Below are 26830 nucleotides of genomic sequence, written 5' to 3' on the forward strand. Positions count from 1 at the left end.
AAAAAGCACAACATAACTGCAATGATAATATTGAATTGTATTACATTACATTGAATTACAGAAATTGATGTTTGGAAGGTTTGGAAAAGTTTCGGTTCCAAAATAATATTTTGAGGACAATATTAGACATATCTGTTGTGTATGCGCCTAATAGAGGTCTGAATATTAGAGAAGAAATTTCAAATTTCAGTAAGAAGTGTAAAGACGAATTTAGTATTTTAAAGTCGATTTTAATTAACTTACTTGTTTTTTAATTAAAGCTTAGAATAACTTATGTAGAAACATAACTGGAAATTTTCTCCACACAACCTACATTATCTTTTTATACTTTTAACTATTTGTTGAAATTAAACCAACATACTATTAAATAAATTGAAATAAAACAAAAGAATTTTTACGATGATATGAAACTCATTTCAAAATGTTTAAAAGACAAACCGTTTTAACCGGGAACTCTACTATACATAGTTTTTCTCTGAAAATTCAGGCACACAAACAAAGTTTTCATTCACATTTCATCGTGGAAAGTTTGTGCGGAACGTGGCACGGAAAACACAGAAAGGTTGTTTACTCCACGCTCACAAAACTTTGACTGAAACGAGCCTCACAAGCTCACATGTTTTCATTTCGGTCGACATTCATTTGTTTATTGATTAGAACTTTCCCTTGCGATCATTTTGATTTATTTTTTGCATGCGAATTATCCCTCATGACATAGTTATAAATATCGGCGAAGAGCTCTTTTATTGCCTAGATATGGGCAGATAGCTAATTATTATGATTTTGCGATTTCGGTACTTTTTCTCGATTTATAAAAATGTGATTTGAGTGTACAGATACGGATCTGCCTGTAGTTTACAATAATAACGGCTATATACGAGTTTAACCAAATACTTTTTATTACTTTTGAAATAACTTTTTGTGTATTTTGAATATTTAGTTCAGTGGCTGAATATCTAATTTATTAAGCACTCAAAAACTCAGAGAGATTTCATAACAATTTTAATATAATATAACAGGTATACTCATAAAAAGAAATAAAAAAGTTATTCTGACAAATATCCGTTTAAATGATTAACTAGTTTACAACCAATGTGCGACTCGAATGCATAATGAAGTTTTTTGTAATTTTTTCTCTATAAACACGAATATGAAAGTAAAAAGTTCCTAACACGTAAGATTTTTGAGTTATGATTTAAAAAAAAATATGAGTATTTTAATAAAAAATATTTAAAACAGTCATTTGTAATTTATCGGTTATCAAATCAACGTTTTTCCTAAAAATTGTGTATAATTTAACAATACTGGGATTCACAAGCAAACTAAATTCCTGTAGTTGGCTTTATACCATGTATCTCAAAAAAGTTATTTAATTTTTTTTAATTTAATTATCAAAAATGTACTTCAAAGTTAATCATATAACAAATGAAGGGTTTTTACCGATGTATTTAGTGGCTCTAAACATGTACATCCAGTAAGTACTAATCACACTTTTTGTAATTACCCTGGTCAAAATGTTAACTTTCACGTTTGATTTACTTAAAGTGGTTATACTTTTTAGGATAGCACTGATGATGGAGAGTTATTCCAAAAACGTTCGGTGATGTAGTCCGATACGGTTTTTAATACTGGGATATCTAATGCCTACGAATAACACATTAAATAAAGAACAAACCAGATGTAATCCTTAATCAGCAAACCTACCCATTTAAACCTATATAGTTCTAAATTTCTTTGTTCCTCCAAGCCTTATTTTTAGATAGCCCCCAGCCTACGACAATTTTGCCGTCGTTTCTCGACCTTTGGATTTTGTAGAATATGTCTCGATATGTCTATAAAAGACATATCGTGAATAAACCAAACGTAACGCTCGAAAATCAAAATATTTCCCATACACACAACATAAAATTTCTGGGAATGATATTAGATCAACAGTTAAATTGGAAGAAAAGTTATATCCAGCAGTTAGTTCTTTCATGTCGAAATGGCCTTAACTTGTTTTAGTACCTAGCTCACAAAACTTGGGGTGCCTATAGTAAAACACTGCTGATATTATATAGATCCTTAATTCGTTCAAAATTGATTACGGATGTGTTGCTTATGAATCTGCCAGCACAACAACGTTAAAACCTTTGGACACATTTTTTAAGCCCTTCTCTCTATTCGTATGTCTGAATATAGGCCTTTCCTAATTCTCGCCATTCATCTCTGTTGTTTGTAAGACGTTTCCACATTGGTCCTGCAGTTCTTTTAATATCGTTGCTCCAGCGCATTTGCGATCTTCCTCGTGGTCTTTTGGCTTCATATGGCCGAAAATTCCAGATTTCTTTATTCGATCGGCCATCCTTAAGATACTTGGATATCTTGGATACGTTAATCCGTAAGGATTATACTTAGAGCCTACAGACCAACTTAGATAAATAGCATATAATCTGAAATAGGTGAACCCACGCTAAAGCTTCGTAGGCAGTTATTAACCCTTAATTACACTTCTAGCATAATTGTAAACAAAGGAATTACAATCAATATGTTATTGATATCCATCGCTAATGATTGTTCACAGTTCAATTTCCCATATTCCCGCAGAATCCATCATGCAATGAATCTAATCTTATCTTACAACTTCAAGAGATCTAATTAACCCCCATTTCGATTACACAGTATACTATACAGACGCGCTAAAACTGAAAATGGTGTCGGAGTAGCAATAAATAACAGCACAGATTCTCAAATATAGAATTCCAGATCATCATTCAATCTTCGCTTATCCACTGCTGGACATAGATCTCCCTCATAATTTTCCATCTATTTCGATCTTGTGCCTCTTGCATCCAATTCCTATGACAACGTCTTAGATCGTCAGTCCAACGTGTTGGTGGACGACCTCTGCTTCGGTAGGCATCATCTCTTGGTCTCCATTCCAGTATCCGCTTTGTCCATCTATTATCTGTCATTCGAGCCACGTGACCTGCCCAGTTCCATTTTAGTGTTGCTACTCCCTCTATTGCATCAGCCACTCCTGTTCTTTGTCGTAGCTGGCGATTTGGGATCTTGTCTCGTAGTGAAACGCCCAACATAGCATGCTCCATCGCCCTTTGACACACACGGATCTTTTGAACTGTTCTCTTTGTCATGGTCAACGATTCCGCACCGTAAGTTAACACTGGCAAAACACACTGATTAAACGTTTTTCTTTTAAGGCATATTGGTATTTGAAAATATGGTTCAGCTTGCCGAAGGCTGCCCAAGTCAGTCTTAGACGACGGAGAAGCTCAACGGTTTGGTTATCTTTTCCTATGCGAATCTCATGACCTAAGTATTTATAGGCCATTACCTGGTCTATGGATCTTGTTCCTACGCATATATCTTCGCTGACTACAAGATTTGTCATCATCTGGGTTTTAGATATATTTATTTTCAATCCCCCTTCTAGCGAGGAAAGGTAGAGCTGATTTAAAAGTTCTTTGGCCTCATCTATCCTATCAGCTATTAGTACAATATCATCTGCAAACCTTAGATGGCTAAGCTTTTCTCCGTTTATGTTTATGCCCTTGTCGGTCAGTTTTGCCCTTTTACATATATATTCCAAAAGCGTAGTGAACAGTTTCGGCGATATGGTGTCCCCCTGGCGTACTCCACGTTGTATCGGGAATTTCTGGGTTTGACAATCACCCACTCTAACACTGGCTGTTGCGTTTTGGTATATGTGTTTAATTATATTTATATACCGATAGTCAATTCGGTATTCTGTCAAGGCTTCCAACATTTTTTGTTGATTTACGGTGTCGAATGCCTTTTCATAGTCGACAAATATTAAAGAATTCCAGATACTGCAACTATATTAACAGGAGAATTTTATGCAATTTACCTAGCGATACTGCTCCAAATGCAAATAAGATAAACAAAATATTAATTGTGATAGATTTTATGTCATTACTACAAATAATCAAGAAAATATACACGCAGCATCCATTACCTTTACTAATAAAGAAAAAAAACTAAATAAATTGGACACTAAAGATACAAGCATGAAGTTTTTCTGGGTCCCATCACATTTTGTATAATACAGGAATAGCAGGAAATGACGCAGCAGACAGATATTAAAAAAAAGTTATAAATGACAACAGTATCCCCATATCACCTCAATCTGTAAGTATTGATCTAAAAAGCTACTTCATAAAGCACCTGTTTAAGAACTGGAACAATAAATGGAAATCCCCACCATCAAAACTTTACGAGATAAAAAATAATATTGGACCATGGCAACCACACGAGGTATCCAGACGAAATCAAATAATTATTTTCCGCTTACGACTTGAACATACCCTGTTTTCTCATGAACATTTGTTTAAAACAGAAGAACGCGCAATTTGTGATAAGTTCGGTTCACCCCTTACGGTAAAACAAGTGCTATACCATTTACCAAACAATCTTAAAGACATTTTAAATTAAAAAAACACTATAGATAGCCTACTTTTGTTTTTAAAAGACTTTAATTTATTAAGCAAATTGTAATTAACTGTTACAGTTCGGCCAATCTTAATACCTTATTAGGTTAAAGCGTGTTTTTTCCAAATACAAAAAAGGTAAAAATTATCGGCATATCTCGCAACAATGAAAAATACAAAGTAGGTATAAAAGGTGAGAGGCAACCGTAAACGAGCCAAGTTAGAATAGGAGAAAATTAACTTGGTAAAGGATCACTACACTAAGGAGCAATGCGACCAATTTACGGCAATACTTTTAGAAGACCTTGAGTTTTCAGAGCAACAATTAACACATCCACGAAGGAAGCTACAGCTACCTTAGAAAAGAAATACCAAATGCTTAGAACGTTCAAAACAAAAAGAAAAGGTTAATGCGAGTAAATAGTGGAACTAAAGTCAAAAGTATCGGTATATTTCGCAACAAGGAAATCAAAACAAAATATGTATAAAGAGTGGAAGGCAATCCTAAATACGTATTTTTGACTATTTAATCATCATTACGGTGAATCAAAGTTAGAATAGGAGAAAATTTAATTGGGAGACGATTACAACAGGAGCAGAGTGACCAATTTGTGGCAATAGTGTTAGCTGACCATGAGTTTTCAGAGCAACAACTAACAGATTCACAGAGGAAGGTACAGCTACCTGAGAAAAGAAGTACCAAATGTTTAGAACGTTTAAAACAAAAAGGAAACTTCAATGTGAGTAAATAGTAAAACTAAGGTAAAAAGTATCAGCATATCTCGAAACAAGAAAAAAAACCAAATAGGTATAAAACGTAACGATAGTACTTTTCGGTTCTGCTTAAGAGAAGAAGCTATGTCGGATAATGTGTTACAGTAATGCGAGGCGGATTTCTGGAAATATTGGATGACCTTGGTATACTAGAGCCTATTACCTACCATCCTAGAGTGATAACTTAAAAGTGAGACTTAAAAGTAACTGAAGAACACTTCATAATTCCTCATCGTCGTTTATCTAGTGTTCTCGCTTAATGCTCAGATCAGTTTGATTTCAACGTGAGCTTTTCAGTATATTTCGAACTTGATAATTTGCCTTCATTATTTTACTTAATATTTGATCTTAAGTTAGCATAAAGTCACCACTTCATAAATTTGAAGAAAAATACAAATATCTATGTAAAACCAAATAAAATTTGGACTTGACTTCTGGCAAGATTGGCTCTTTAAAGTATTGGAATTAGTTTTAGAAAGTTCTAAAGAAAGTTTTAAAAAATTCTTAAGAAAAAGTATACCTAGTACGCAACTCGTTTTATGAGCCGAATTAAGGCACTTACTCGGTTTGCTCTGTACTTCGTAGTTCTTACGTAATTTCTTTACTTTTCTATAATTGGCTGTTTACTACAATACAACATAATCTACTATTAAAATACTAACTATATTTTTTTGTTTCAGATTTAAATATGGCAGCTACAGAAAATACTCGAATAAACTATGTACCAATGGAAAATATTCTGCAAAAAATTAATTCAATTCACATATCTTTACCCGAGGAGGATAAAAGAAGAAACAATAAAATACTAGATGCAGTATGTATATTTTTTACAATAGTTACCAATTTCTAACTAAATTATTTTAAAGATTTTGACCCATATATATTTTTATTTTTTACTATATCTATCACGAACAAGAACAAAACATGAGCAAAAGAAGAGCTTTGCTCATGATCTTTAAAAAATGATTAAATGTAAAAAGTGACGTAAAATTATTAATTAATTGAATAAGCTCTTAATTTACAAAAATCATCTTCCTACCTGTTACTCACTCATCATATCAAAACTGGTGAAGAACTGCAAAGATCTCCTTTCCAAACCTGGTAAAAGACAATAAATTGTCTTTAATATGGATACCAGATGAATGAACAAGCAGATTTGTTGGCAAAATAAGGCTCGAGAAAAACGTTTGTATAGATCTAGAACCATTGTATGGCATAATCAAAGATATTGCAAGAAAAAAAGAATCATAAAAATAAATGGAGAGCCACTTAAGGGCAAATCCAGAATAAAAAAATAATTAAAAACCTCAATAAACAAGATATGAAAACTGTCACCAAAATGGTAACTGGACATTGTAGTTTAAGAAAACTTCTTCTTCTTCTTCTTCTTCTTCTTTTGGCATCATAACCCTGGATGGGTCTTTGCCTGTCTGGCTATGTCCTTCTATTGAGATCTCCCTTGGGCCCTTTTCCTCCATTGTCTTATATTCATGGTTTTCAGGTCGTCTTCCACGCCATCCAACCATCTCGTCCTGGGCCTTCCTTTTTTCCGCCTTCCTACCGGCTTCCACTGTAACATCTTTGTTGTTTTCGTGTCTTCTTGTCGCTGAACATGTCCCAGCCATGACAATCTTTGACTTGTCACAAATCTTACAATTTCATACCCTTCATTCAGTTCATTAACCTCGTTGTTTCTCCTGATTCTCCTTGTGCCCGCCTTCCTCTTGCACCGGGCCATATACTTTTCTCAATATCTTTCTCTCGAATGTCCTGAGTTGGGCTTTCTCTTTTTTCGTCATTATCCAGGTTTCACAACCATAGGTTACTACGGGTCTAATCAATGTTCTGTAGATAGTCAATTTGGTTCTTTTGTCTAATAATTTCGATGTCATCAATCTTATATTAGCACAGTATGTAACATTTTCACTGGAAATACGTGCATTTATTTTGCTACTTACGGAATTCTTCTGATTGATTGAAGGCATCCACACGTTCGACAGAATAGTTGTCTATTGCTATATTCTATTCATGCTCAGGTGTTCTTTTGATGGTCATGTACTTAGTTTTTGTTTCGTTTATTTTAAGCCTCTTTTTTGTGCTTCAAAATCAATGTTTTTGAACGTTTTCATTAGTCGTGAATTGCTTCTACTAATAATTGCGACATCATCTGCATATGTAGTAATTTGTACTGTTTTGGTGTTTATATGACCGGTGATATTGGTTTTTCTGACGACTGCTTCAAGAACTAGGTTGAACAGCATGGTTGAAAGTGAGTCTCCCTGTCTCACTCCCATGTTGGTGTCAAACAGGGGAGACAGTTCTCCATCTTTTTATGAGGCTGATATATTTTTTTGGTTTTCTTTGGTAGATTTCGGAGGTCTTCCAGCATTTTGTCTCTTTTTACACTAACAAAAGCTTGTTTAAAGTCTATATACATATTATATAGTTCTATGTCGTATTCATAAGCTTTCTTTTGTATTGTTCTAAGTATGAATATGTTGTTTGTAGTGACTCTATTTGGTCTGAATCCATTTTGATAATCACCAATTATATTTTCGGAGTATTCTGACAATCTAGTGTAGATAATGCCAGAAAAGATTTTGTATATTACATTTAGCAATGTAATTGGTCTGTAATTCTGGCATTCCTTCTTATCTCCTTTTTTATATGTTGGCTGTATAAGACCAACTGCCCATTCTTCCGACCTTTGCTCCTTGGTCCATACCAACTTTATCAGGTAATGGATTCTTCCTCAGAGTTCACGTCCTCCATATTTCAACAATTCTGCCGAAACTCCATCCGTTCCAGGCGCTTTACTGTTTTTTCGTTCCTTTATTATTTGAACTACTTCTTTATAACTTGGATTTTTAATGTGCTGCTGCTACGTAAAATATATTGTCTCGTTTTGATCATTTCCATTGTCTGCATTTAGGTTTTCCTCACAAGTATTCTTTCCATCTCATTATAATTTTTTGTTTCTGTTAGTAGTTCTCCGTCCTTGTATTTGCATATTGTCAATTTTGGTCTAAATGACTGTGTGCTTTTTTTATTCTTTTATAGAATTTTCTGCTCTCTTTTCTGAATATTATAAACAAAATGTATACAAAATAGAACATTCGGTACTCGAATTATAAATCTTAGATATTTAGAGCTATATTTGGTTTATTATTCTTTATTATTTATAATTTAAAAGGGAAATTCCCAGTGGTTGGCTGTATACCATAAATGAAGTACAAACTTCCTTTGTAAAATGAAATAAAATTTTTATTAAAGTTTTAAAATTATTCAAAATGGATTTACAAATTTTTAGAACGTTTTCAATCCGATCAGATTATCATCAGTAAAAACACTACAAGTAATTATAAGGACTGTTAAATTGAAAATGTGGTTAATACTTACGTCTATAAAGTAGTTGAAACTAGCCATATAATGAAGTCAAATTACCCTTAAATTACATAATAAAAGTAACGAACATTATAATTCCTAAGACACTAGGTCGATGATAAGGGATTATATTTTTTAAGGGAACGTACAATTTCCCAGCACGAAAAAGGGACTTACGCCCTGAGAAGTAACAACTAACTGTTGACAGAAGAAAGTAAAAACTGTTTTGAAATCACAATTACATGTCTTGAAGGTCTTGTCATTTCAAAACAATTTTCACTTCGTTCTGTCAACATTTATTAAGAAAACGTACAATTTCCCAGCTCGAAAAAGGGACCTTACACCCTGAGAAGTAAGAACCAACTGTTGACAGAAGAATTGTTTCTTGAAATGACAAAACAATGCTATGTCTAGAAGGTTATTTCATTGTAAGCTTTGAATTTATTATTTCTTTGGTCTTGTACTTTTCGTTCATTATTTTTACGTGATAGTGCCTTACCTTCTTTGTAGTACATATCGCAAATTTATTATGGAATTGTAATTCGATAACCGTTTATTACTTATTGACTTGGTTCTTGTACATGTTATTTATATTCGAATGTGTAATTTAACACTACTTTATAATTTTAGGTTACCAAAAGTATCGAGAAGAAAATGCAGGAAACTGATCCGTTATTTAAGAAAATGTTTAGAAATGAAAAGTATTTTGGTGGTAGCTATTATGATGGATTGAAAGTTGGAAAACCAGAAGAGTATGATCTTGATCTATTGTTCGAACTTCCACCAGAAGTAAAACCTGCTATAGAAGTTAGTCAAAAACATGGATTTGTTCATGTGGTCTTAAATGATATATCAAAACTAAATAATATTGGCTCTGGTAAAAAAAATCAGTAAGTCATCTTTTTTAAATTAATGGCTAGTGTGTTATAAATCGTTCACTAGGTTTTATATCTAACTAACCATACTAGTCAACAATATTTTGCAATACTGTGAAACAGTAAATCGTAGGTGTTAAACACTTTTTGGATAATACCACGTGACTCCGCAAACATATAGTACCTTTCTACTAAATCTAGAATTTTTGAATGTGTATCATGATAAATGGAAGAAACAGTAAAGCCAATTAGCTGAAGTACGATCAGTATATATAACAAACGACTTTCAGAATAAAAAAAGAAGTCTACAAGCTAATTTGTTTGAACGCATCTTTAAACGTTTGGTATATATCATACCTTCCTTGTGTGCCAATCACGGCCCATTTTACTCTGTCCGCAGTAGTTCTAAAGAGTTCTATTCCAGTTGTTGTTGTATGATGGATGTTTCTCAGGATCTTCTCTAACTCTCTCCATTTTTCTCTAGCGTTAAGTTGTCCTTGTCTGGCTGTTTCTTCGTGGCTGTTTTTATTTTCTTTAGTTTGAGTTTCATGTCTGATAAAACAAGGTTGTGGTTACTTGCTATATCTGCCCCTGGGTGGGCTTTAGTTGATACTCTGGCGTTGCGGAATCTTTGGTTATATATATATATATATATATATATATATATATATATATATATATATATATATATATATATATATATATATATATATATATATATATATATACTACTAATATATATACAGGGTGGTCCTTAAGTAATTGTACAAAAAGAAACCGCAGATTCTACACTTAAAAATATTACGATTTAAGCCAAATTGCTTTAATAATAATGTTGATATTAAGAAAGATACAGGGTGTTAAGTGGAAATTACAAATTTTATTTTTCGCTATAACTTTCATGTTTGTGAACATTTATGCATAAAAATTTACAACTTACAAATTTATTAAATATAAGAAATTATAATTTGATGCATACTTTGTTGTAGCTGATAGAGGGCGCCACATATGCTACATACGTGGCATAAATTAGCACTTAACTTTTTTGCTCTTCAAGATATCGATATTTGTGACACAAAATATTGAAAATCCATTATTTTAACAAAAAAAAAGGTATACCTTTTAATAACTTCAAAACTCAACAGTTTTCGAGATAATCGCATTTTACAAATCAACTGCATAATTATGATTTAACGCAATTACTCCAGGCAACGAAAGAAAAATAAACAAAAACATCAATACTTCTGAATTTTGGTATGCAATACCTTTAATAAAGTTAAAAGTTAGCAAAATAATAAATAAAATAAATATATCAGCAGGATAATTTGTAATAGGATTTGACAAAATAACAGAATAATTGGATTTTACATCAAACATTTCACGTTTTATATTAAATTAAAGTCATAATCAAAACATTTTATTCACAAACCAAATTAAGAAATAGTTAACTAAATAACATTAAACTTTTTGTCAAAGTAAGTGTTCGATATGTCCACCATTTTCTTTAATTCATTTGTCAATACATTGCATAAAAGATCGTCTTATATTAAATAGCATCATTGGTTCTAAAGAATCTGCTGCAGTATTTATTATAAGTATTATAAGTATAATAATAAGTAGGTACCATTTTGAGATTTTTTATGAATTAAATAATTATATTAATATCTCACCACATGATCAAGTAATATAACTACCACGAGCAATTCAACGTTAAGGAAAGTTGGTATTAAGTATGTTCTCACTGCCCTCTCCCTATAATGTGATAATGTGTATATAATGTGATGGTGTACCATTTTGCATAAACCTCATACTTTTCCTTAAATTTGATAACAATTTTTCCAATAAATCAACAAAATCATTTTATAAAAAATGTAAATAAATCTCACCAAATTACAAGGTAATTCGCATGTCTGTAAAAAATGATTACCAATGGTTCCAAACCATATTTCTATTTAAAATTCAGGTTGAAAATGCCCATTTCTCTTAATATGAGAACATTCAGTATCTCAGAAATGAGTTTTCTTTAAATTAGAAAGACCGTGGTGTGTAAACGAAGGAGTGGTCAAGATTTTACCTGTTTTGGATATCATTTGCAAATCGATGTACATGTTAAAGGTAAATCTGCTGACAATAGATTTAGTACACGTGTAAAATGGCACACTTTTCTTTGTAAAAATAATGTGTCTATAATATTTTTTAACACAAATACAGCTAGCTTAAAGAACAAAAAAGTTAAGCGCAAATGTATGCCACATATGTGGCTCCCTCTATCATCTTTATCAAAGTATGTACCAAATTATAATTTCTCCTACTCAAAAGAATCCAATTGTAAATTTTTATCCATAAATATTCACAAACGTGAAAGTTATAGCGAAAAATACAATTTTAAATTATCACTTTAACACCCTGTATCTTTTTTAATATCAATATTTTATTAAAGCACTTAAATCGTAATATTTTAAAGTGCAAAATCTACGTTTATATATATATATATATATATATATATATATATATATATATATACAAAACCACCAGTTTATTAGGGCTGCAGTCAGAAGGTTGGCCGAGATGTTAGAGAAACACTCTTTTGACTTTTTGATGAGCTTTCGGAATGGTTTTATTCCTTTTTCAAGACACTGTAATATATATAAAAAAAATGTGCAAATGTTTACGAAATATCACAATTCGTCAGTGCAACTTACTAGTCGTTGAGATTTTTTTAAATAAACGTTGACACTCAACATTAATACTCATTAATACCCAAAAATGATCCTCTTGTTTCTTGAAAATAAATACAATATTAAGAACAACTAATTACACTTTAATCACATTGTTTTTTCTTTCTGTTCTCTATGTATCAGAGTTAAAACATACTATCAAAATATGTCATGAAATAAACTAAGTTTTACTATCCTGACCAAAATTTTTAGAATGTATTGTCCATTATTATATTTTATATTTGTGTATTAATGTTGAGTTTCAAAGTTTATTTTAAATAATCTCAACGACTAGTAAGTTGCACTGACGAATTGTGATATTTTGTAAGTATTTACACATTTTTGATATATATTACAGTGTCTTGAAAAAGGAATAAAACCATTCTGAAAGCTCGACAAAAAGTCAAAAGAGTGTTTCTCTAACATCTTGGCCAACCTTCTGACTGCAGCCCTAATAAACTGGGTGGTTTTGTTCATATCGACAGTCACTAATACCCTTTATTTCTATATATATATATATATATATATATATATATATATATATATATATATATATATATAATAGTCTTTTATTTCTGATTTAATGAAGTTTATGTGGGGGTCTCGCATAATGATGATAATGGCAATCTTTATCTTATCTGTAGCAGCGCGGAAAAGCTGCACAGATGTTGTGTTAAACCAAATTCTTAGGTTCTTTTATCAGGGTGCTCTTCTTCCTGGACTTCGCTTTCCAAATATTTTCCCTGCAGGACGGCTTATCGGAGGGCATATCTGAATTCATTTCGAATAACGTGTCCGAAGTATTTTAACTTTCAAGATTTGATAAAGGTCGCTACTCTCGGTTCAGGACTCGGTCAGTCCAAGGGATCTTAAGTATTCCCCGATATAGCAGCTACATATCAAATGCTTCCAACCTTCTGCGCGTATCTTCGTTCAAGGTCCACGATTCAACACCATAAAAAAGGACAGAGAAGACGTAGCATCGCAGCATTCTTGTTGTTATGCCAAGAGAGAGGTGTGGCTCTTAAAGAATGCCCACATCAGGTTGAAGGTGAACTAGCTCTTCCGATGCGCGCTCTTATCTTCTGGTTGTTGGTCTATTATTCATTCATTATGGTGTTGATGTAGTTGTAGTGCGTTACTCTTTCGACTGGGGTTTGGTTGACGTAGAGTTTACCTTCTGTTATCTTTTTCTTGCTAATTATCATAAGCTTGGTCTTCTTTACGTTTATATTGGCTCCATATTGTTGACTGTAATACGTGATTTTGTTCATAGGGACTTGTTGGTCTTCTAGTTTGTCCGCAAATATTATGGTGTCATCTGCATATCTGATGTTGTTGTATCTGGTACCCGAATGTCTTTTTCAGTTTTGTGCAAACCTTCGATGAATATTCTTTCAGAGTAAAGATTTCAGATTAGAGGAAACAAAATACAGCCTTGCCTCATTCTACGCATGATTTTATATTTTTAGATCTTGGTTGTTAATTCCTTCTTCTTTTAGATTTGCATCATCTTGGCGTACTGTACTCGATCAAACGCTTTCTCGTAATCAATCAGACAAGCATATACATCGCAAATGACGTCTCTGTATCTCTGGAATAATACTTGTATTATTCTAACTGTTGTACTAACTGTTTGGGGGAAATTTAACTTTTACACAACTTGTAAATTCTCTTATAGATTATCTTTGAGAACATATTTAGGAGATGTCCCATGAGGCTTATTGTTCGTATTTTTGGGTGCTGATTTTTCGGAAAGTGCAATAAACTCAGACTTCAGCCATTCTGTTTCGTCATCCTTTAGCTGAGTTATTACAGAATTTATGCATGCTTCATTGATTACAATAAAGCTAATGGAGATATAGTAAAACACAACAAGCTGATGGAGATATTAACAAATATTGGAATAAATACCTGCGATCTAAGAATTATGAGCAATCTTTACTGGAATCAAACATCGTCTATCCGTACAGAGGCAGGAGAATCCGATAATATCAATGACACGGCGGTACTCGCTTACAGTTATAAAGCCCTCCAGGAGTTAATGAATAGAATCACAGAAGTGAGTCAGAGATATGGACTTTCACTGAACATTAAGAAAACAAAATGTATGATAGTCTCTAAGAACGAACATCAAATTGAAAGTGTGAATCGTCAACCAATAGAAAGAGTAAAAACATATACTACCTTGGTACGAACCTCAACGAAAATTGGGACTATTCCCAAGAAATAAAATGTAGGATAGAGAAAGCAAGATCTGCATTTCAAAAAATGGCTAAGCTATTCAAATGCCAATGATCTATTAGTACACATAAAAATCAGGTTACTACGATGTCATATCTTTCCTATACGTACGGAGTTGAGTCGTGGACTCTAACAGACGATACCTGCAAGAAAATTTAGGCTTTCGAAATGTGGCTTTAACGTCGAATCCTGAAGATATCCTATGCCGACTGTTACGTCCCTCCACATATTCTCAGTTTTTATTAATAATTTTTATTATTTTATTTTTATATTTTAATTCTTTACTTAACGTGTGTGTATGTTTTGTCATCGTAAATTAATACGGACCTGTACAGCCCCCCCTAGTCTTAAGGGAGCAAGCTACGGGCGACACGCATATTTTTCAGTCTTAGTTTAGAGATAGGCCTGTATAAATCGTCGCGCTAAACACTCCAGTATTTGTGCAACTAATACCCTGACCACGTGACATTGTGAGAAGATTTTGTTCCCGAATCGCCCAGTGCACTGAGGAAGAAGAAGAAGTATCCATCAACATCACAGGTACCGTAATTTGATTGCATACACACATAGTATTTATATTAATTGATAAATTTACATATAACTTATTTTCATATTAAAAATTAAACCAGCACCTATATAAAAACAATTATGAGTGAGTGCTTCTCTTATAGAACTTAACTTTCATTCATTTGGTCCTTCGAGCCGGATTAAAATTAGTTTAAATAATTTATTCAATTAAAAACGTGATCAAATTATATAAAATTTTAAATAGTTGGGCAAAGCTTTTCTCAAAGATCGTTTAAAATCATCGCAAAAAATTCCACTAGCCGTACACATCTTGCAACAGATGCGATAATCCCAAACGAGGTCTCTACCTGACCCTCTGACAAAACTCTCAAAAATCACGTACAATTTCTGTGGGTAGTATATTTAGAATTCTTTAAATACAAGGGGTTTATATGATTATATATTTATTTTATATAACTTAGGAAATTAAAAAAAACGCAATATTAATTGAACACTACTGGTTTTAAAAATATTTTATGCGTATATTTCTAGTTACAATTAAATAAATATATATTGATTTGTTTAAATAATACTTGGAGTGTTTTTTTTTGTTTGCTCGATTATACATACTCATATATAATAAATATTTATTCTTACTGATACTTATTGAGTTTCATAACTTTAAAAGTATTACATATATTACATATACGACTACATATTGAATTTATTGAGATCATTCTTTAAAGGTTCTTTGTGTTACATAAATTTCTTTTTCTATATCTACAATAATGTCTTCCAAAAATTCAAATAAAATTGTTCGTTTGCGTGCATTGAGAAACGTTGACATTTGTAAGATTAAACAAATGGAAAAGCTGGCAGAGGAAGTGTTGGTTGATGGTTCATTAATTCCAGGGTTTCTCTTTGCTGCAAAAGATTATGAAGCTATCAATACCAGCTTCAATAATCAGCATACTGAATTAATTAATTTAATTGCTGTCGAGGAAGACGCAAATTTGGATACGGAAGAAATAATTAGGTTTGAGTTTGCCAATAGTATTAATAAAATAGCTTCTCTTTATTTTAAACATAATTCTTTATTAAACAATACTTCTAGTGGAACTCAAAATGTGTCCGCTGATCCACAAATCAAATCAAAACGTAACACCGACCACGTTACTAACCAGGACGTTTGGTACCGAGTACCGAGTTGGTACCACAATAAAAACAGCCAAAATTGAATACCTCGGTCACATCACGAGGAACAGCGAAAGATATGGATTGCTGCAACTAATTCTACAAGGAAGAGTAGAAGGAAAACGGGGACCAGGAAGGCGAAGGATTTCCTGGCTGAAAAATCTACTTACGTGGTTCACCACAACCACAAATCTTTTCAGTGCAGCAGTTTGCAAAATACAGATTGTCATGATGGTCGCCAACATCCGAAACGGATAGGCACTACAAGAAGAAGAATTACAGAATAAACTTCCTGTTGTAATATTCTTGGACCATCATTTACCACTTCTTCTAACTCAAAAATGTTATTTCTTTGTTCTTCAAACAGTTTCTCTAGGTATTCTGTCCACGTTATTATTTTACTCTGTTTGTCCAAGATGATGTTTCCGTCAGAATCAGCTAGGTTTCCTTTCTGTCGCCGTTTAGTCGACCTGTGAGTTCTTTATCTTTCCTATGTAAATTGTGACTATCGTACTTTAACTGTAGAGTCTCAATTTCTACGCGTTTTTACATTGCTTCTTTTTCTTTCGCTTGTCTGATTGATTTTTCTTATTGTTATTTTTATCATTTTATATGTCTCTGGGTAATTTTTGGCTTTTCTTCTTTCGTCCATTAGTATCAGGACCGTATCTGTCATCTACGATTTTTTCTTGATTATTTTATCTGCCTTTAGGTTTTTATCCTTTACATTTTGAATATTTCTGTAATCTATTTATACGTTTGCTCTTCGTCCGATTCGTCTCTAATTGTAATTACTTGCTCGCTTAACGTGGCTTGGACCATTATTTTCGTATTAAGGTCTTTTAGCATTCGTAGATTGTATGATTGTGATTTCCTCTTCTGCACTCTTTGGAGTTTGGCTCGGAATACTCACACAAGTGGAACGTGGTCCGTCTAAAAGTCTGCTCCAGGATAAGTTTTGACAGATGTAAAGCTGTTATGGAATCTTTTATTTACTAAAATGTAATCTATTTGATTTCTGATGATTCTCCTGTGTCTGTCTTAACGGGATTTCCACGTGTACAGCTTTCGAGGTGGTAATTGGAAGAATGTGTTGTTGATATCTAGTTCTGAGTCTTTGCGAATTTTTCTAGAAGATCTCCTCCCTCTTGTCTGACTCCAAGTCCATGACTCCTATGACATATGTTTCATCTCTAGCTCCAAGCTTGGCATCTCCCATGATGAACTTCCTGTCGTGGAATTTTCTTTATGATTCTGTTGATTTCTTTATAAAACATTATTTTTGAGGACTTGGATCTACGTATAATTAGCCAATAAAGCTGTCTGAGTTTATGACTAAGTTACTTTCGGTTAGTGCTTTCATGTTTTCATGTGTGAGATCTGTCATATTTTGCTTCATTTTAATATGGTAATTAATATTTGCTAAGTGTGATGGTTGGACAATATCCTTCACGGTTCTTAAAGGTCACTTAAATGGATTTTGTAATATTAGCTCTAAGGCGCTACTATTAACCCAGTGTTTTATGCATATGCTCTTGCAATATTTAAGAAGTGATGTTTTTATAGTGATGGGATTCTAGCATAGCAGTGTCGTCTGCAAATATTGCTGATAGCATATCGTCACTTATAAATACATCTTTAACAGTAGCTCCAATATTAAACAGGTTTAATGCTTCCCTGTGATACTCCAGATCCGATTTTACGGAGAAGTGTGTATTAACCATGGCCAGGATGCCAGACGGCTAGTGTAATGTCAAAGAAAACCGCAACGTAATATTTTTTTCTGTAAATTTACATTGGTTGTCTATAAGACTTAAGTTGCATTGGCGTTTTCCAGGTTTTGGTATTAATTTTATTTCGGTTATTTTTCATTCGGATTGAAAGTACAAAACTTTGAAGTTACCCATGTTGAATTGAAAAAAAAGTATGTGCTGTATATGGTTGAAAAACATGTTTGAAGTGTTTAGCAAATTCAGCTGGTTTTTCTTTGTATCTCTCAATCAATGTCCAATGTTTTCTCTGGTTTACTACTTTTGCCTGATAATGGTGTATTTAATATAATACACCATATTCATAATCATTTGCCTGATAATGTATTTTTGGAGCTACTTGGTAGTATCCAAAAGTATTGGCCGCCTGCATCTAATTCCTTGTAATCATGCAAGATATCGTTGATTATTTCAAGTTCTTTACTATAGAATCTGCAGCTAAGTCTCCATAAAAAAAAATATTATATGCAAGTGTCCCTTAAGTAGCGCATGTCCAGTAAGGAAGCCTGTTATGACTTTGAGATGATTCCTGCTTATTTTCCGCGGTATTCCAGTCCTATTATCGACTATTCGTCCAATATATATTTTGCCGTGTGCTTGGCCGGATATACTTTCTCATTGCCGTATATTCTCCGGTGACCTCGAACCCATACCAGTGTGACACTGTTAAGTTCTGCCAGCCTGTTGAGTTCTCGGCATTCCCACACTAACTTAGCTCTTAATAGTCCCTATGACAGTGTTACTATCTATGCATATATTGATCCGCTTCAGTTCGAAAGCCCTAATGTTAATTACTCTTATACAATGCAAGATTGCATAAGTCTCTGTCTGAAATTCTTGCCTATAAATGTTTACATTTCTGTTGCTACTGTATATTCCTGCACCCGACTTTTTGTAGTTTTAGACCCATCTGTTTACCGGGTATAACCCTGCAGTTTGGGCTGTGTGTTCCTCTGCAGCATCCACTTCGTAGGCATATCTCCATTTGAAAAGATACTTTATGGCTATCATAAAGTATCTTTTCAAATGGAGATATGCTACCATATGGTCAGAAGTTATCATCCATTCAGTATCCTTCATTTCGTTTATGATAGAATGTCATAATCTAACCATTACCTTAATCAAATTTTTCAGCATTCTATAATATCCCATTATCACCTTCCCCTTTATAACGAAGTACAGAGGATGGAGATGAAGTACGTCTCCATAGCTACTGTAGGTGTACCCTAGAGACTCTCTAGTTCCAACATAAGTCCTTTTACCTAGCTTAGTTTGAAGATGACATTTTTTTTTCTGTATCGTTAATCACCGATGCATATGTAATTGTTGGTTGTATCACCATGTTATATATCCAATTATAATAAGTCCGATTTTAAAACCCACTTTTTCCCATGTGTCTGACTACAATAACCCCTCTTGGTTATTAGTGCTATCGGCTGATTCTAAGTAAGCCTCAAATTAAATAGTATCCCATAGTACTTTACTTCACTTACCAGATTTAAATTTGTACCACTTTACCATTTTATACCATTTCCGGGCATTCTACATTTGAAGTTTATTGTGTTACTACATTCAAAACCCGTTGCATTCTATTTCTGACTATGCCATTAAATTTGTTGTGGGCTAAGATGACCAGGTCATCCGCATAGCGCAGGACATAATGTTTACCGTTGTTAGGTCCAACTATAAGCCCATAAATGACCAGATTTTACAAGAGAGGAGATAAAACTCCCTTCTGCTCCTTAGCATGCAGTCTATCTGTCTGTAGATTGTTTCCTCTATTCCTGTTAGACGAATCGCCTTTGTGATTGCTTCGTAGGTGTTGTTGAATGCTTCCTCTACATCGAGAAATGCACCGAATATCATATCTTGGTTTTCCAGAACTTACTCTATACTATGTACGGGATGATGCAGTGCCTTTTTTTTTCGAGAGAGATTCCTGCTCTATATGGCATGCTCAACCTTACGTATCGATCTGTCAACCAATACACAAACCGTAATATGCATATCGAGCTGTTGTTTTAAGTACAAATGATCGGTCTCGGAGATTTAGTTTTTCCCTGTCCGATTTTGCCAGGTTTGGATACAAAAGCTACTCTTATGAGCTTCCATGAAAGGAACTAATGCTTTTCGGCGAAGGCGGGTTCTTTTGGATAAATTCGGTAAATATCGTCGGGGCACGTTGTAATGTTTTCTTTCTATAATAACCTAATCCAAAGGATTTTAATTTTCTCATGTCCAATTGCTGGTACCGTTGTTTAACCCGAAACTTTCGGAATTTTTACCTTCTTAGAAATACTACAGGCTGATCTGTCGTTTTTGAGGGGGAGATATTCCACCTTTCTTGGGTAGTTTGAAAAATTTTTGCAGAAGGGATACCACTTCTGAGTGGAGTGAAAATTAATGCAATTGTCAAATATCCAATTCCTAAAACAGCACGCGAAATAAAAGGATTTTTAGGATTGTTAGGGTATTACAGGAGATTTATAAAAGATTTTGCCAGATTAACTAAACCCTTAACGAAATGTTTAAAAAAGGATGCTAAGATAGAACACACTCCAGAATTTGTAAAATGTTTCGAAGATTGCAAAAATTTATTAATTAATGAACCTATACTTCAGTATCCAGATTTTAATAAAGATTTTATATTAACTACTGATGCAAGTAATGTAGCAGTGGGAGCCGTATTATCTCAACTGGTAAATGGTCAAGACAAACCAGTAGCTTATGCATCTAGAACATTAAACGAGTCCGAACAAAACTACAGTGTTATAGAAAAAGAACTTCTTGCGATAGTATGGGCAACTAAATATTTTAGACCTTATCTATTTGGAAGACAATTTAAAATTATGACAGACCATAAACCTTTACAGTGGCTTATGTCTCTAAAAGAACCAAATTCACGATTAGTGAGATGGCGTTTAAAATTAGAGGAATTTGATTACATAATCGAATACAAGAAAGGAAGTTGCAATGCAAATGCAGACTCCCTATCTAGAATAGAGATTCATTGTAATGAATTTTTAAAATACATGGAAGAACAAAATAAGACTCCGACAAGGAACGATGATGATAGCGTTTCGATGGCTGTAAATATCGACGACGACATTAACGAAGAAAAACTAGAACAAGGAAATAACCAAGATAACGACATTGAAGATAACAATGATGATGGAGAAACTGTACATACTAGTATAGAAGATCCAATACTAGGAATGCTCATTTCTGATAAACATCTCAATGTTTTTGATCACCAAATTGTAATTGATTTTGTTTTACACTCAGCTGCCAAACCAAAAATTGAAAAAATATTTCCCAACAGGAAAAGACTTTATATCCAAATTTCAAAAAATAATATTGTACAAGAAACTATTAATATATTTAAAAATTTCATTGACCCAAAATACAAATATGCTGTGTACTTCAAAGAAGACACCTTTATACCAGAAATATTAGAAACGTTAAAAAACACATTTAAAAATTCTGCCTACAAGTTAATAAAATGTAACAGCATCTTAAAAGATTTAGTAGACAAAGATGAACAGCATGAAAAAATAAGGTTATTTCATGAAGGAAAAACCAATCACCGAGGCATTCTAGAAACAGAAACTAGAATCAAACGTACCTACTATTGGCCAGGAATAAAACAAGATGTAACAGATTTTATAAATAGTTGTAATATTTGCCAAGTAAATAATTATGATCGTAATCCGCCAAATCAAAAATTAATGATTACACCCACAGCTACAAAACCGTTTGAAATAATATTTGCAGACACTTTTTAAAGTCAAGGCCAAAAATTTCTTACTATAATAGACACATTTTCTAAATACGGTCAAGCATACCCACTTTCAGCTTTGACAAGTACTGAAATTGTAAGAGCTTTTCTAACCTTCATGACACATCATGGAATTCCTGATCTCGTAAATATGGACCGAGGCACAGAATTAAAAAACTCTGTTGTACAAGAATTCTTCGACATACATAAAGTAAAAACTCATTATGTTACTACAAATAGTACCCAATCTAAACGATCTATAGAGAGATTTCACTCTACTCTAATAGAACACCTGCGAATAATTAAAAGTAAATCAGATGGAAAAATTGATACCTTAAATCAAATTCCTTATGCTATTTTAGGATATAATAACTCAATACATTCCGTAACTCAACAAAAGCCTATAGATATTATAAATGGACACATTAACACTAAATAAATATTTGATATGAACATAGACCAAAAACTGATTAATAATTATATGCAAAAACATAGAGATATGACCAAAGAGATCTATAAAGAACTTAATAAAAAATTGATCGAACAAAAAGAAAAAAGTATTGAATATCACAATAAGGATCGACACGAACCACTCACATACGAAGAAGACAGTGATGTTTACAGGAAAAACACTACACTTGTACGAAATAAACTTAACCCTAAATTTATGAAAGATAAAGTTGTTAAAGATGCAAAAATTAAAGTTGCTACTCAAAAAAGACTTTTACATAAACAAAACTTAAGACGACCAAAAACTAACCGGAAAAAACTCTTGCAGGTTCCTAATGACAACGATGATGGTCCTGGCCCTTCAACAAGCCGAGACTAAAGAAATCACCTTTATAAATCTTAAAGACAATCCGGGTATACTCCCTTATAAATTAGGTACTTCAAAAATTAAATCCAGTACTCATTCATTTATTCATTATGTCAATTTAGAACCAATTCAAAAAGAAATTAATACCCTAAGGCTTTCCTATCAAAATGTAACAGCTGCAATCAAACACGGCCTTAGTAGTCCTTATTATTCCGAATTAGAAAATTTTGACCATGTCCTTTTCTTTCAGCTACAACTAGCTGAACAAAAACTCCAATCACTCTAACCTGACCACATCCAATCACTCTAACCTGACCACAGAGCAAAAAGAGGTCTTATAGACGGACTAGGCTCAATTATTAAATGTATTACAGGAAACTTAGATACAGAAGACGCAAAACATTATAATAACGCACTAGAAGAACTAAAAAGTAACCAAAATAAAATTGTAAATAAACTTAATAAACAAATTTCATTATCGACTGAGATTGTAGAGAATTTTAATAATACTATTTCTCTCATAAAGAGTAACCAAGAAGTAATTTTCTCTGGTTTAGAATCTATTCGTTCAAATCTTATTAAATTTATTTTTAATTTTGAAGATTTCCTTATAACTAGAAATATTTTAGATCAATTAAGTATAAGTATAAATATTATATTACAGTTGCTAACAGAAATAGAAAACTCTATAACATTTGCGAGACTAGGTATTTTAAATAGTAGTATAGTAAAGATTAACGAACTAAAGTCAATATTAACTCAAATTATGAAATATCATTCAAGAAACGAACTAATTTATCCGAATATCACATCAGACATAAATAAATATAATATCTTAGAAACAGAAGCGTACTACTCTAACTTGACAATTGTTTTCGTTGTCCATGTTTCAATAGCTTATCCCGACGAATACTCCTATTATCATTTATACTCGATTCCTACTGTAAATCGAACTACCATAGTGCCCCCTAACACCTATCTGATAATGAATGAAAATTTTTACCAATACACATCTGTACCATGCTCCAATCTGAAAAAAAAATTCTTCTGTCCCGAGAATCATATGAAAAGTAAAAATGAAGAAGACTGTTTATTCCAACTCCTTAAACTGAAATCTAATCCTACGAGATGCCAAAGAAGTTCACATTTCAAAAAATATGATCCAACAAGTAGATGAGTCCCACTACATCGCTGTTTTGGTAACCAAAACCAAAATCCAAATGAACTGTACCAACACAGATCTTCAATTAATTTCTGGAAATTATCTCATCACAGTTCCCTTCCAATGCCAGTTTAGCACAGAAGACCAAACATTTAGCAATAATCGCCTCATTTCTGAAAGTCAGCCACTATTACTTCCGAATATAGTTATTCCTCATCTTCATCGAGAAGAGATTCCCGAAGTTCATATCGAAGATGTCCAACTGGACCAGATTCATTTAGTTAAGAAGAAACAAGAAGAAATTAAAACATTGATACTTAAAAACGCAAAAGCTACTAGTGTTTTTAATTCTTGGAACTTATCAATAATATTATTGATTATAATAATTTTTGCATATTTTGGTATTAAATGTATAAGAAGAACGAATTCACAAAGAAAAGATGATAATCCCATGGAGAATGTTCACATCCAAGATCATCCTGAAGAAAACCTACCACAAGCCCAACCTAGGTCATTTTTCTCTCGGTCGCCCAAACTAAGGGTGGAGGAGTTATAGTCGTTGACCCCATAAGCCAATACCCTAAATCCGATGCGTCAGCACTATGATCGACCTGAATATAAAAGTGCAACTTGCGAATTATTGTTTTATTTTCCAATGTGTAATGTATTTCATTTTAATTAATTATTATTCAGTCTGATTTGAAACTTTGTACAGTGAAATCTGATTTTAATATTGAAACTTTTAAGAACGCAATAAAGTTCTCTCGCATTTGTAAATTTAATAATTATTTGTTAAAAATCGTCCCTGAAGGGCAGAAATGTCAATTAATTATTCTATATTCTAACAGCCTAATTATATAATTTTCTGGTATCAGGCACGAATTAGTTATTCCAGGAACGAATTGAAGTTCTTGATTAAAGTAAAACCACCACACCCAATTGACCATTTTATTAACACGAACCCGGTAAATAACGACTTGAAGCGTTAGAACCTGTGGCTGGCTTTTGACAGACTTTACCTCCCTCATTTGTTACGCGCCTTTTATAAATTAATTACTAGGTCATAATAAACAAATAATTATTACAGTTTAAATTAACAAGTAATAAACAAACAATAATATTTACGGGAATTAGCGCTCTCCACACGAGGCAATAAAATTTATTGTTAATTGATATCAAACACTAATAATATATAGTCTAATAACCATTGCCAGAACAGTTATTTTAGAGTATAATAACTTCTAAATATTTCAAATATTATAAATAAATTCTTTTTAATTTTAGAACATGGAATGACACTTTAAAAACTTTATTAGTGGACTCCAAATATTTATCAACATTTAAACTTCTATGTTGGTTTGAAAAAGTACTTAGTACGTCATTAAAGAGTTTTAAAACGGAAGGTACCGAGGAGTGTGTTTTTCACGTTGACGTTGGAGAAGAGGATATCCTAAAAGTGCACGTAAGTAAAATTATAATATTTCCTGTTTTTAGTAATCAGTATGTCGTTACCAATCACCTTTTTAAATTAAAGTTGAGAACTATAAAATGTTGTTTTTTCCATAGCTACTGTTGAAGTGTTGCCATAACAACTGTTTTGAGTAGATAAAGTATCACTTTAACCGCAAGGGTAGATAAAGTGACACTATAACAGCAAGAGTAGATAAAATGTTTTAACTTTTTTTTATTCAATAAAATTTACAAATTCAAACACATTAAGGATTAAAAACTACTGAAATTTTACAATTAACATTATTAGAAATATCTATTTTTGGAGCATCACAACTTGTACTCGTTTGCTTAAACACTTGATTCGAGGTACTGGATTGATTTACTGGTCCGCCAAGTATACACTTAGATACAGCAATCTTATTGCTTATTGACTCTTCAATGTAAGTCTCTGCAACAGATGACGATTTCCATCCACCTAAACGTTTAACTTTTACTAGATCAGCTCCAGAATTTGCGAACATAGTAGCTGAAGAACGACGGAAACAATGCCCCGTGTACATTTCTGAATTTGCAATTTCAAAAAATCTGCAATCTTCTTGGGGATATTATCTATAGATTTAATCCCCACCGGTTCAGTAGTACACTTTTGCTGTCGGTATTTTACAAAAAACTTACTGTGAGGTACGTTCTTGGGGCGCAAGGCAATATACTTTCTCACAATTTCCAAAAAACTAAGGCCACTTTTTTTGTCAGTAATACAAAACGACCTTTCCTGCTTGGTTTTAGTATCAGATAATGAAACCATTATCACAGATTTTCTGTCGTCCACGTTAAACACTTCTAACTTGTACAATTCATCGGACCTAGTCGCTCCATGCACACCAAAAATAGCAATAACTAGCTTCTGTCAGAAATTTAATAATGTCATCTGACTCCAGGATTTTGGACTTTTTAGCTTTGTATCCTCCACTCAGGTTTTTTAGTAAGGTGGTTAACTTGCTGAATTTAGAAATGTCACAATTTTTATTCACCAACAACGTACGCTTCAGCATCGAATAATACGACCATAATGATGATGGCATCGCTTTCTTCGACTTTTCAGAAAAATACGCCAGAAGTATTTTTTCACTCACGCCATTGATATTCTTAATGCTTTTCCACTTTTTAAAAGACTGGTATTCTTTCTCATACATCATCCTAGATTTTTGTGGCAACAATAAACTTTCTATAAATGCATAATCAACATTAGCGTCTCTGATGTAACGATCCGCCGTTAAACATCCTCGACGTTCTCCACCAGCCACGAAAACCAAGTCGGTTTTCCCATTCATGGAAATGCGTACCCAAAACATACAATAACCGCCTCCATACACACAGTTTCTCGTATACAACATTAAATAAATCACTCTCTCTGCCTTTTATAGACTCGACGCCTCTTATCGTTGCCATGCAGGCAGATCCTACTTTCGTCAGAGAATAATACATAATACCTAACACCATTGATAGTTGTCCCAATCCAGATGTTCGCGAGCAAATTCTAATCACATTTGCTTCTGGGCTGCAATTAGCTTGGGACCCGTAGTTACCCTTTTTGGTATCAGATTGGCTGCCTTTTATCTTCTTCTGACTGTCCAATCGCTGGTAACCACAACTCGGACCTCTCTAAGCTCTTCTTTGACATTAGCACCAGTCAAATGTCGATTTCTCGG

General features: G+C 33.0%; 2 protein-coding genes across 3 annotated transcripts in view; one reads left to right on the top strand and one right to left on the bottom strand.

Moving 5' to 3' along the window:
* LOC140434777 (uncharacterized) overlaps positions 1 to 623 on the bottom strand; it is a 104564-nt gene extending 103941 nt beyond the window's left edge. Inside the window, exon 1 of one of the 2 annotated variants that reach the window (XM_072523280.1) lies at positions 439 to 623. The gene's annotated coding sequence lies outside the window, so the exon portion shown is untranslated. Of the gene's footprint in view, positions 1 to 243; positions 329 to 438 lie in introns of those variants that run through there. The other variant, XM_072523281.1, reaches the window with a different exon arrangement.
* Positions 1 to 26830, top strand: part of LOC140434779 (cyclic GMP-AMP synthase-like receptor) — a 168029-nt gene that overhangs the window by 114175 nt on the left and 27024 nt on the right. Inside the window, exons 2-4 of the mRNA XM_072523285.1 lie at positions 5903 to 6036; positions 9237 to 9496; positions 24954 to 25131. Of these exons, the coding sequence (XP_072379386.1) occupies positions 5911 to 6036; positions 9237 to 9496; positions 24954 to 25131 (564 nt within the window). The 5' untranslated portion in view covers positions 5903 to 5910. The remainder of the gene's footprint in view (positions 1 to 5902; positions 6037 to 9236; positions 9497 to 24953; positions 25132 to 26830) is intronic.

The sequence above is a fragment of the Diabrotica undecimpunctata genome, chromosome 2 (assembly GCF_040954645.1).
Source record: "Diabrotica undecimpunctata isolate CICGRU chromosome 2, icDiaUnde3, whole genome shotgun sequence".
Lineage (NCBI taxonomy): Eukaryota > Metazoa > Arthropoda > Insecta > Coleoptera > Chrysomelidae > Diabrotica > Diabrotica undecimpunctata.